Source organism: Nerophis lumbriciformis, linkage group LG15, assembly GCF_033978685.3.
Source record: "Nerophis lumbriciformis linkage group LG15, RoL_Nlum_v2.1, whole genome shotgun sequence".
In the NCBI taxonomy this organism is placed as follows: Eukaryota; Metazoa; Chordata; class Actinopteri; order Syngnathiformes; family Syngnathidae; genus Nerophis; species Nerophis lumbriciformis.
In genome coordinates, this window is record NC_084562.2 from 31914890 (window position 1) to 31928452 (window position 13563).

At 37.9% G+C, this 13563-nt stretch overlaps 1 protein-coding gene across 5 annotated transcripts in view; it reads right to left on the reverse strand.

Moving 5' to 3' along the window:
• Window positions 1-13563, reverse strand: part of LOC133616043 (C-myc promoter-binding protein-like) — a 112377-nt gene that overhangs the window by 53364 nt on the left and 45450 nt on the right. For all 5 annotated transcript variants that reach the window (XM_061975047.1, XM_061975048.1, XM_061975046.1 and 2 more), the window contains 7 exons: window positions 11810-12093; window positions 10521-10587; window positions 10294-10352; window positions 9994-10138; window positions 9644-9819; window positions 5453-5553; window positions 4054-4269 (listed from right to left, as the gene is read on the reverse strand). In XM_061975047.1, coding sequence (XP_061831031.1) covers window positions 4054-4269; window positions 5453-5553; window positions 9644-9819; window positions 9994-10138; window positions 10294-10352; window positions 10521-10587; window positions 11810-12093 — 1048 coding nt within the window. The remainder of the gene's footprint in view (window positions 1-4053; window positions 4270-5452; window positions 5554-9643; window positions 9820-9993; window positions 10139-10293; window positions 10353-10520; window positions 10588-11809; window positions 12094-13563) is intronic.

Sequence of the window (13563 nt, forward strand, 5' to 3'; positions counted from 1 at the left end):
AAACTTACCGTTCTTTGTGCAACTTCAAATGCCGGACGAAGTTGGAAGTTGTTGCCTCTCCATCAGTAATTTTCGAACCGCATGTGTTGCATACTGCAAACCGTTTTGTGTTGACCACCTCATAATTTTTATACCCAAACAAAATTATTTTAGGTATCATTTTTTGTTCACTGGCGTGTGGTTTGGACATGTCTTCTTCGTTGGTTGTCCTGCAATTTGATTGGACGAATGCTGTGTGATGAAAACAAAGTAGATCTAATTTGATTGGCTGTTGTACTGAGAGCACACCAGCTGACACACGCAACGCTGATAGACAAGTACACAATGAAAAATACGGAGCGCTCCCGAATAACTTTTTCATCTTTGGGTTTTGGGGAAAGTAGCAAGTCATGTCAAGTCATGTCAATTCAAAAGGCTCAAGTCCAAGTGAAGTCACAAGTCATTGATGTTAAAGTCTAAGTCGAGTTGCAAGTCTTTTTACATTTTGTCAAGTCGAGTCTAAAGTCATCAAATTCATGACTCGAGTCTGACTCGAGTCCAAGTCATGTGACTCGAGTCCACACCTCTGGTACTTTGCACTTATACTGTATTTGGTAAAATGTCACTTTTCTCTCACAGAACGTATTCAGACCCCTTTAAATGTTTCACTTTGTTTCATTGCAGTCATTTGCTAAAATAAAAAAAAATTATTTTATTTCTCATTAATGCACACTCAGCACACCATCTTGACAAAAAAAAACAAAATTAGATTTTTTTGCAAATGTATTAAAAATTAAAAACTCTGACACAATGACCATCGGCTTCTTGACGTCCCTGACTAGACGAAGATGAACGCAGACATCCTGGATAAAAAAGCAACGTTTCCCACCCTATCTGATGGAGCTTGAGAGGTGCTGCAAAGAGGAATGAGCGAAACTGCCCAAAGATAGGTGTGCCAAGCTTGTAGCATCTTTTTCTAAAATACTTGAGGCTGTAATTGCTGCCAAAGGGGCATCAACACAGTATTGACCAAAGGCTTTGAATTCTTATGTACATGGGATTTAAATAGATTTGTTTTATATTTGAGAAAATATCTACATTTCTGTTTTTTTTCTGTCAAGATGGGGTGCTGAGTGTACATTAAAGAGAATAAAATGAACTTTTTTGATTTTTGCAAAAGGCTGCAATGAAACAAAGAGTGAAAAAATGTAAAGGGGTCTGAATACTTTCTGTACCCACTGTGTGATTTTTGTAGCGATTAACACCCTTTCTGAACTAACTCTGGCTGATTTTTGATTTGACAACTCTTCTTGGCAAGGTGAAGGTTGGTGAGAAAGAGACTACTGTTATCTTGAATATATACAATAGTTGGATTATTTAGCTAACAGGGAATCTGCCTTATTATGAAGCTCCATGCAATAATTCATCTTGTGGGGTAAGAAAGGTGAGGGTTTAGTCCATAATTACATGGAAGGCGATTGCTAAGAATTTTCATGGTGGCACATTGGTAATACACTTTGCCATCATAGGTTGAGATTCTGCCATGCTAAAAAGGCAAGTGGCAAACACAAAGTGCTGTATTACAAATAAATAAATGAGCACGTACGCGCACACACATATTTTAAAAAATATATGTAAAAATAAAATATAAATATAATAAATAATACATTAATAAATTAATAACAAATGAGTGAATAATAGTAGTAATAATAGTTAAGATAGAAAACATAATCAATAATAAAAAAAACATAGGAGTTTAACATGATCAGTAAAACAGCCTGATTAAAAAGGTGTGTCTTTAGCCTTTTTTATTTTTTATTTTTTAAATATCAACATTCTCTGCAGTCCTGGGGCTCTCTGGCAAGCTGTTCCACAGGTGGGGGCTATAATGGCTAAATGCCGCCTCACCAGGGGTCTTCGTTGTAGTATTTGGTAAAGATACAAGGTCAGTGCCAGAGGATGTCAGGATCCGTGAGAGTTGATGGGGTCAAAGCAGATCAAATAGGTAAGAAGGTGCTAGGCCTTTCAGACATTTGAAAAATAATATTATAACTTTAATATCGACCCTGAAGCGGGCGGCGAGTCAATGCAGCGACTTTAAAACTGGTGTAACTCTGGTCCTTGTCAGCAGCTGAGTTGTGTAATAATTATAGAGTTCTGATATTCTTTTTGGGAAGGCCAGAGAGTATGGCATTACAACATTCCTCAGGCAGGGACAACAGATCAGGTGTGTCAGCAGATAAAACTTGCTGTGTTTGGAGACCAGATCTGATTAATTTGATCTGGGTTCTGAAGTGGTCCGCAAATTCCTCACAAAGGGTGTTTGATGGTATTTTAGAAGCTTTATTAAAATGTGTACTTGTTAAATTAACAAAAGCGGAGAAGAGGAACCAGGGGTTGCTTTATAGTATGTGATGAGTTCTGAGTAATGGTCAATTCAACCCTGTTTGACTGTGATATTGCAGGTCTTGAGTTGTTGACGTAAAATCTGATGACGTATCGTTAATTTAAATTTCCTTCATTTCCTCTCTGCACTCCTGCGATTTCTTTTCACATGACACATATCCTTGTTGTTTGTCCACAAGGGTTATAGGTTTTGTTTTGATTATTTTTTGTTAAAAGTGGAGCTACTGCATCCGGAGTAGATTTTAGTTTACGGTTCAAATTATGAATGATAACCTCGCGTGATGAAGGTAACATTTCAGCAGGAGTGTTCTGAACAACCTCAATAAAATTGGCAGCCACTTCAGAAGTTAGATAGCGTTTCTTCACTGTCCTCACCGGGGGCCCCTGCTGGTTAAGACTGACATTACATGGACAAAGATAAGACCTTCTGGAGGAAAGTTCTGTGGTCAGATGAAACAAAAATTTAGCTGTTCGGCCACAATACCCAGCAATATGTTTGTAGGAGAAAATGTGAGGCCTTTAATCCCAGGATCACCATCCTACCGTCAAGCATGGTGGTGGTAGTATTATGCTCTGGGCCTGTTTTGCTGCCTGTTCTGCTGAAAATATCCGCCATTCTTTTGTTTATTTGTGAACAGTGTTGCCATGGTAACACAAAACATTCCAATTTAGAGTACTCCCATCAGTGCGAACGAGACGGTATAACATATGTGGGGGTTCGTTGACCGGTTCATCACGTATTAATAAGCTAAAGAGAAATGTGTGGAACTATCATAAAGTTTGAAGTATGAGCAATAATAATATGGGCTGCTTGCATTGCAAGTGCCCATTCACTGCTGCTTAGCAGCATGTGAATGGGTGCTTGCATTTCAGCAGGCCCATAATAAAGATGAGTTGACAATAGTCAAGTATTTTGTCAAACTAACTGTACTAACAGGTATGTTTACTACGGCTACAGTGAGAGAAAATGCATTGATGGATGGGCTAGAAAGGAAAGATTAAAAAAAACAATAATGATTTAAAAATATATACATATATTTATGAAGTTATCTTTAAAAAAATTGGGACTTCTGGATTTTGGTCTACGGGCGGTAGTTTGGGGACCCCTGGTCTAGATCTTAATCCAATTGAAACTAAGTGGAGGGAGTTAAAAGTTGAAGTTGCCAAGTGACAGCCTCAAATCCTTCAGGATTTTGGAGACTGTCAAATGGAGTGGACCAAAATGACTCTTAAAGACGTGCGCAACTATGGTGACCAACCACACGTACCGTCTTACCGGTTTGTGTTTGCCAACAATTGTTTCGCCTCTAAGTGCTAAATCATGTTTGCAAACACTTATTTTACTCAATTATTTATAAGCTTTATTTGATAGATATTTTTTCTGGATTTCTTTGTTGATATTTTGTCATTGTGTAAAATAAAACTTCCCCCCAAATTTTAAGATGAACACTTATTGCGTCTAATGTATGTTATTGTTTGTAATGCTCCCATAAACCTTTCCTCTGATAAATGTTTAAAACTCTAGTATTTGGTATGTAGTTTACTACTGTTTGAATTTTTGAGTGTATTTTATTCCTGTAACGAAGAACCTGCATGAACGAATGCATTACAGTCAGTCATTCTATGACTGGGCTCTGTTGCACACATGCATTTCATTATTTTCCATACCTTGCAAGTCAAAAAGTGAGCTGGCATCTGTTGCTTTCTCAGATGGTGCCTGGGTGATAGGTCTCAGAAAGGAACGGTAGCCTTTTAAAATGGCTGCCATGAAGCGCAAAAAGGCTTCCTGGATCTCCAGATTCACAGTATTGAGACTCTTCCCACAGCTCAACTCTGATACATCACTAATGGTCAACTCAGGCAAAGTGTCAGACTGGTACTGACCTGCAGACAAACAAACAGTACCTTCTGAAGCATGGATAATAAAACACTTGTCATTTTTGTTTTACAGTAGGTAGCGTTTTATTTCAAATAGTCAGTCAGTCAGTTTCAGTTTCTTTCGAACGTGCATACAATAAAATTACAATGCAATATATCACATATTTCCAGTTGTTTCATTACAGCATGTCCGAAATCAAATCAACTTTATTTATAAAGAGGAGTAGGAAGAAACAGACCTTATTTAATTCCACCCCTTTTCGTATCATAGCAGTTTTATCCTATTTGTTTGTTCTCTATTTGTACCACAACAGTGAATACATAAATGAGTAAATGAATTAATATACAATAAATAAAAAAATATTAAATACATAGATATTAGACATGTGAATTTATACACAATAATTTAAAGTTCTCATAAATAAATACTTATGTAATTTATGGTTCACCTAGGAGATGAATGAGATTAACTAATTAAAAAAAAAAAAAGATTCAATATGTTTATCAGAATTCTTCTTCTTTGTACTTGGTATAGAAGCTATCTGAGGCATATAATTAACCCCATAAGTTCCAATTTTTCTCTTGAAAAAGAAATGTCTGACATACATTACTTTTCAGCTGAAATTTAAAAAACGAATTTAAGTTTAAGTTACGTATATAAATTCTACAGTTTAATAGTTGCAACAAATATTTGTGTGAAAGCCAATTCACCAAACACCAGGAAATCCAATGTATAAATGCACAAACATTTACTGTAAAATGAAATAAATTTGAAAGCTAAGTGTCCTGCACATGAATCTGATTCCATATTTATGAATTTAAAAAAATGATTTTAAACTACCTTAAATACTGGAAAAATAGCATTTGCTGCCTGTCCCCGCCCGCGTCCTTAACATTTTAAAGGATGTTACATTGACATACAATAATTTAAAGCCTTCAAAATTATTATTATTTATTTACATATTTGTGAAACTTCGTAATGTTCCACAAGTCTATTTATTATTTATTTAAGTCACATGTTCCACAGGAAGTTGCATCATACAAGTCATTTAGTTACAGTAGTTGACTAGAAAACATCCCCATATAAATGCAATACAAAAAAATATGTTTAAGGGTTTAAGCAAAACATTTCCTATATCAACAATGAAATTATTCAGTTATTAATTGAATATGCTCAGTCAGTACTCACCATCAACAAGTTGCTGGTATAGCGTGTTCAGCACATTCATTAAGATTTTACAAGCTTTCTTTGGTAAGATCTTCCATGTGAGGGCTCGCTTATCTTCATTACTGGAAAAGTAGACACATAAACTTAGCTCTGGAAGGGTTGATGGGCCAGAAAAAACATGCACTGCAGTTGGGCCTGGTGAGTTCTTACCACCATAGGGTCAGAACTGTGAAAACCGCCAAGCATTATGTGAACCTAGTCGAGCTTACCATAATAACCGTAACACTGCTTTTCATCTTAAAGGGGTCATATTATCATTTTTTTAAACACTTCCTTGTGGCCTACAGAACATGTAATGGTGGTTCTTTGGTCAAAATGTTGCATAGATTATGTTTTACAGACCACTTTCAAGCTGCTTTCCGACCGTCTCTTCAGGATGTGCCATTTTGTGAGCGGTCTTATTTACGTGGCTCCACTTTGACAGCGTCTTCTCCCCGTCATCCATATTGTAGTTTTTAGCGCTTCCATAGTTAGTAGTTTGAACTATACGCTAATTTGTATTAGAAATGGCGACGGCGAAGGATGCTGCAAGTCTGAGAGGATAGCAAAAAAGAAAGAGCTTATTGACTACAGGACGGACTACAATGGCGGCCTCACGCTAAGAAATTTGGGTAAACCTATACCATTTATAGAAATATCAGCTGAAGTCACTAATAGTAAACGGGCTACACTTGTATAACGCTTTTCTACCGTCAAGGTATTCAAGGCGCTTTTCCACATTCACCTATTCACACACTGATGGCGGGAGCTGTCATGCAAGGCCCGAACCACAACCCATCAGGAGCAATGGTGAAGTGTCTTGCCCAAGGACACAACGGACGTTACGAGCATAGCAGAAGCCAAGGATCGAACCAAATTTTCGGGAACTAAGCAGATCCCAAATACACAAAAAAGGTACCAATAGGTAAGAAACATTTGTTTTGCATAATAGGTCCACTTTAAAATAAGTCGTTATTTAGTCAGTTGGCTACAGGGAAAAAATGGAAATGGAACAACATACTACTGACACTGACTTATTGATGTTAAGACACATACTGTATAGGGCCATTATACGTAATATTATTTAAATTATAACAAAAAAATAAAACATCTATTTTACTCTTTAAAAAACAATGGGAACAAAATTAAAATTCCAACATTCTTTATGTTTTACTTAACTTTTAGTGCTTTAGTGATTAGATGCAAGAATTCAACCATTAATGAATATTCTTCATTGGGAGTAATTATGTGAAATATTTATAATGCACAGTAGCAAGGTAGTTGAAAAAAGAGTCTGAAGGAAGCAGTATTAGGAGCAGCATTTTAACATTTATACCAGGGATCGCTGACCTTTACTATCAAAAGAGCCAAATAGTCTGGAACTGCAAAACATAAGACGGCTGACATTTTTTTGAACTTTTATTCTTTTCTTAATATAAACTGTTCCAACAACCAGAAGTGCAATGTGCATGCATAGGCCTACGTTTGAAACAAATGATGAGTAATTGTATAGACAATGTCTTTCACAGTACACTTTTTTCCCTTTTTTGCTCTTTACTTACCACATATAAGCACACGCCTCTTTGGCAGTGAAAGCATATCCACTCAGAACTGAACTCTTATTTTCTTCAAAGATTTCACTTTTTAGGACATACTCATTCACCACATGCACACATGTGCCAATATGGGCGCCTGAATATCTTCAGACTTTAGGTTTGGGTCTGACCTTGTGAAAGATAGTTATTAACGGGTGTAGCAGGATTGTAGATACCGCGGTATTTCGGTTTCAAAATCTTCACAATAATGCCGTGACACTTGATGGTATCAAACAAAAGCTTGGTGTGTAGTTTTTTTCGGGCGCTTTAGCGTTGGTCGGAATTGCACTTTAATGTACTTTTATTAAATATAAGCTACAGTATTTGGGTTTTGAAAAAAATCCACAATCTGGGTCACCGCTTGCCATTTGCTAAAGCACTGGTGACAAAAGCACTGCACTATACAAGTAATTAAAGAATACAAATAATAATTTGCCATTTAAAAGTGTTGTTTAGTAAATGTTAACTTGAAATAAATTTGACAGTAATCAGTACACCAAAGATACTTTGTTCACTGCAGACTGCTTGTGATGACGAGCTTAAAAACAAAAGATCTAAGACGAAAAAAAGTTTTTATCTTTATCTCCCAGTAAACGTACGGAAAAAGAAGTCAAACCGTGGCCCTAAAACCGAAGTACAGACCGTTGCGTGGGTTACCTGTACCGTTTCACCTCTAGTAAACACACTCACAGATGTGAAAAAATGACAGTGTTAGCATATGTTACCTCCATCAAACATGTCGGAAATGTCTGTTACAAGATACTGCAGTAGTAAACAGTAGGGATGCAATGGTACTCGGTATAACCCTGCACGGGACAATCCGCCTTTCATAAAAATGTATAAGTGATATTAATCAAGATCGGATGGTATGGAAAATTAATCGTGATCATTTTTTTTGCCGTATCGCCCAGCCCTACCGTGATGGTCTGCCTGTCCTGCAATTCAATGCGGCGTTTAGGCAGGAGGAACAGCGAGCACCTGAGGCTGAGGCGAGTGTTTAACAAATTTTGTTTGCATCCTATTTTTTTTATATTTCATTGAAAAATGCAGAAGTGATATTTTGACGCGAAAATTTTAATGTATAATAACGCAGATTTCTGCGTTTTTGCGGACATTTCACAAGCCTGATTATTAAAAGTTAAATTTTTAGTTAACTTTTCTGAGAAACAGCATTTTCTTTATCGATATAAACATGTTCACTATGTAGGACACTGCTTCTCAGAAACTAAAATCAAATCAAATCAAATCAACTTTATTTATAGAGCACATTTAAAATTTACCACAGGGGTAGCCAAAGTGCTGTACAATGAGCAGGTTAAAAGATAAAACGAGTACCGAGCAAACACAACACAACACAAACAGAACACGATAAAAAATAAATAATTAAAATAGAATTAATAAAAACATAAAAACAGAATCACAGCAGGTGTATTATGGGGCGCCATTGCAGGATGGATATCACTCAGTGTTAAAAGCCATGGAATAAAAGTATGTTTTTAAGAGAGATTTAAAAACAGGAAGAGAGGAGGCTTGTCTAACACTCAGGGGTAGGTCGTTCCAGAGCTTGGGAGCAGCAACGGCGAAAGCTCTGTCACCTCTAAGCTTCAGCCTTGTGTCAGGGACCGTCAACAGCAGCTGATCGGCTGATCTTAAGGATCGGGTGGGGCAGTAAGGCTGAAGGAGGTCGGAGAGATAGGTTGGCGCGAGGTTGTTTAGACATTTAAAAACAAATAAAAGGAGTTTAAAATGTATTCGGTAACGCACAGGGAGCCAGTGAAGGGACGCTAAAATAGGGGTGATGTGCTCACGTCTGCGGGTCTGTGTTAGCAGACGAGCAGCAGAGTTCTGCACGAGCTGCAGGCGGGCGAGGGAGGCCTGGCTAATGCCTACATACAGGGCATTACAATAATCAAGACGAGTCGAGATAAAAGCGTGGATTAATTTCTCAAGATCATGTCTTGTTGAAAGACACAAAATTGCAGTGTTGTTTTAGACTGGATGTTTACATTGTCACTTCAAAGACACTCAACTGAAAGTTTTCATTATTATTTGCATGAAACAGTGGAACTCTTTGCACAATTCTTTGCACTTAAAAATACATGTTTGTCGTAACAAATATGATTACAACATTTTAGCATTATGTTTGGGTTCAATTACAGTAAGTCAGTTAATCCTAAACATTCCTGGCACTTCATTTTACACACTATAGCATTTTTAAGTCTTTTTTGGATATATACCACAATAATATCGTACTGTGGCCTTAGTACTGTGATATCGTACCGTGAGATTTTGATACCGTTAAATACCTATCAATTATTAAAAGTTTTACAACTTGTGGCAAGTCAAATGTTGTTTCTATATTGACACAAACTCAAAATATTTGTTATTTCGGTTTAGTGTGCTTGGTTTCAACGTCTTAACTTCCGCAGCCATTGGACAACATTTATTTTAAAGGAAAAATGAACAAAAATGGGTTGGCTTTTGCTCCCAATGATGCTAGATCGGAGAATGAACTGATAACATAATTCTCTTCGCCAAGAGTAGGTATATGAATAGGGAAGTATTAGGGTGTACTCACTGGAATATGGTGTTTGTGTCCAGGTCTACGCAGCTCACATCTGGTGGAGGGTCATAAAGTTCAAAGTAGCGAGAGTCCACTCCTACAATGAATGGGCATGGGGCACTCAACACATCAGCCAGTGCCAGTGGGCACAGAGGAATATATGGACAGGGCCAGTGGAAGGGGAAGATCATCTGAAGGTACAGAAAATAAAGACATTTATTTCAAAGCAGTGACAAAATGCATTTTGTTTGCCTGAAATGAAATATAAAAGAAGCACACACTACAGTAGATGCATTGCAAAGATGGGATAAATAGACATGTCACAATACCACTTAGTCCATCAGAATGTAGCAACTACTACTTACAGATACCAAAGCTTCGGTAACGCTGGTAAGTACGGCAGGTCGTAATGAATGAACTAGAATCTTCTGTTCAGTGACAGCAAACACCAGAAGGGTGACAGCATTCACTGGTCCAAGATTCTGCAGCAATGTGGAAAATCGTCCACCACTAAAAAAAACAAAAAACAAATGCACACAATTATGAATACAAATCATAAGATTCTAAATATCTGAAAAATCGCTGTTCTTTGAGTCACTTAGAGGATGTGTTTACTGTTAGCACAAAAAATATCACCACAATTGTTGTTGTGTGGACAATTATACCTGAGTGGTAAAGGAGACGACACTGGCTGGCTCAACATAAGGCTGTCATGAGGGGAAAGCTGTGTAAAAGGCAAAACGTTGAAAAACAAGATTAGAACATTAACATTAATAATAATAATGCTAAAAATGACAAATGACTGTAAGGATCCCTTTTATCGTTTTTTTTCCCCAAGTTGTAACATGCACCCTGTTTTTACAGCCTGACAACTTTCGCAGGCAAAGCTTACCTGCACCAGGATGCGAGGCCTCTGAGAGGAAGGGAAAGGAACTTTGTGCATGAAATGAGAAATGTGCCTGGGAAAAATAATCAACAACATATGAGTCTAAAAACAGCAGGAGGTAGTTTCTGTTAATACAATCACCATAGACAACAGATGTACATAGGTACAGTATATAAATGATAAATATCATATCACAGCTAAGAATGACACAAACTAAAGGGGTGTCCTAACCTCGACTTATATTTTAGTACCATAGTTTTTCAACACATTTTTGGTGGCCAACTGTACTCAAGCTCATAGCAAACAGATTCAGTTTTCTCCACATGGGCAAAAAAAGGTGAATAATTGTTCTTTTAATGAAAATTTTAGTTATGTGACATCAAAGTAAGGTATTGTACTGTCATACTGTAATTTAATGTAATTGATATGTTACCTTAAACAGTCCCTCAAGGATTTTGCCTGATTTCGCAATAGCTATTAAAAAGTTGCGCAAAAGTTGCCATGTTTAGGCCTTTAAAAAAAAACATTGCATCAGCCTATGATTTTATGAATTTGTTATCAGTCTTTGGTCACCCGGTCACATTCAGTAATTAATTGTATTTAAGATACTTTTTTAACAAACATTCATGTGGTGTGTGGTACTGCATCTCCATTTGACCACCCGGACTCATTCCCATGTCAGTGAGTCAGTTGTTAAAGCAGGTAACCTTTCTTGTCTTCAGTCAGACGAACTAACTGCTGTCTGTCTTAACATTTCTGTGTCCTTTACAGAACCACAATCTGTCTACGGGTCTGACGTCAGGGGCCTGTCGCATGTTTCAACTGCAGGCATTTTATACACGTGACTGGGCGTAATCATGTTATTTTATTGGTATACTTTTATTTTGAAAGCTAGAGCTTGTGTTATGCTGATTTTGCCCAAGTATAAAGTACTTGTTGATAGAAAACCTTTGTTTATGTACAAACACATTGCACGGTCATTACCCCTGATTTTGTTGAGAACATTGAGGAAGTGTTGAGCATGATCTCTAGTTGTGATTTGGTAAATGAGTGACGGAAAGAGATTACAATCATTGAAATCAGTCAATTTAAGTGGGAATGTGGGTGGACATTGCAGGCCATTGCAGGGGCACATTTGACTAGTAAGACATGCATATTTAAGTGCTGCTCGGGGAGACAAATTTGATTACTGCGATTGCAACATCGCAAAATCCTGGAGGGTCTGCTTTAAAAATGGAAAACAATGTTTCTTAAACACATATGGATATAGTGGATAAATATTTAGTAGATCTCACTTTTCAATGGGTAGGACATGCGGGCCAGAAATGGAATAGCGATACAGGAAGGTGAGGAACTTGCGAAAAGCATCGAAGAAGGGCCAGTGAGAAAGCAGGCAGATGCATTTGTTGGTGTAAACGGAGCAGGTGGTGGAAGTTGTGTTGTTTGTGACATCAGCTGGGCTGTTGCAGGGGTAGGATTTATGGGGATCTGAGTTAAGAAGGCCCAGCTGGGAGCACTGTTGATCAGTCAGACACTCTTGTGGGTAGGGCTCATAAAACTGTATGGCAGCACCGTACACCTGAAACCACGAGATAACGAATGTTGGGTTAACAGATCACCATGTGTTACTGTCACAGTACATAGTACCAGTGCATCAATACAGCTACAGTATCTCCTTCTTTAAGACATGTTAAAGCATTTTCTCTACAATTATACATAGCTTTTGACAGTATCACACAACCAAAGACATGTATATACTGTGCAGTATTCTCATTCAATCGAAAATATATGCACGTCAGTATTTCAGTCAGTATATAAGACCCTTGAAAGTCAGGTCAATTTTATTTTATTTTCACTGGATCGCCAGATCATAGCACACGCACAAATTCCACTCCCTCAAGGAGGAATTTAATTTAAATACTGCTGTGTATAAAATTATATTGTGTTGCACACCAAACAGAACGAGACCACACACATGCAGGCATGCAAGAAGGGACGTCAAAGTGAGGGGGTGCGCAAAGAGTGACAGCACCAACCAGCTTAGGTGGGTTGGTACCTCAACAGTAATTAAGAAGAAGACTGGCTTCTTTTCAACAACTAAATGCAATTTTTTTTCCATAGCAGGTGACTCCCAGGACCATCTATCAAAAGAGCAGGAGGCAGATTTGCAAATACAGGTAAAAGCCAGTAAATTAGAATAGTTTGAAAAACTTGATTTATTTCAGTAATTGCATTCAAAAGGTGTAACTTGTACATTATATTTATTCATTGCACACAGACTGATGCATTCAAATGTTTATTTCATTTAATTTTGATGATTTGAAGTGGCAACAAATGAAAATCCAAAATTCCGTGTGTCACAAAATTAGAATATTACTTAAGGCTAATACAAAAAAGGGATTTTTAGAAATGTTGGCCAACTGAAAAGTATGAAAATAAAAAATATGAGCATGTACAATACTCAATACTTGGTTGGAGCTCCTTTTGCCTCAATTACTGCGTTAATGCGGCGTGGCATGGAGTCGATGAGTTTCTGGCACTGCTCAGGTGTTATGGGAGCCCAGGTTGCTCTGATAGTGGCCTTCAACTCTTCTGCGTTTTTGGGTCTGGCATTCTGCATCTTCCTTTTCACAATACCCCACAGATTTTCTATGGGGCTAAGGTCAGGGGAGTTGGCGGGCCAATTTAGAACAGAAATACCATGGTCTGTAAACCAGGCACGGGTAGATTTTGCGCTGTGTGCAGGCACCAAGTCCTGTTGGAACTTGAAATCTCCATCTCCATAGAGCAGGTCAGCAGCAGGAAGCATGAAGTGCTCTAAAACTTGCTGGTAGACGGCTGCGTTGACCCTGGATCTCAGGAAACAGAGTGGACCGACACCAGCAGATGACATGGCACCCCAAACCATCACCCAACCATGCAAATGTTGCATTTCCTTTGGAAATCGAGGTCCCAGAGTCTGGAGGAAGACAGGAGAGGCACAGGATCCACGTTGCCTGAAGTCTAGTGTAAAGTTTCCACCATCAGTGATGGTTTGGGGTGCCATGTC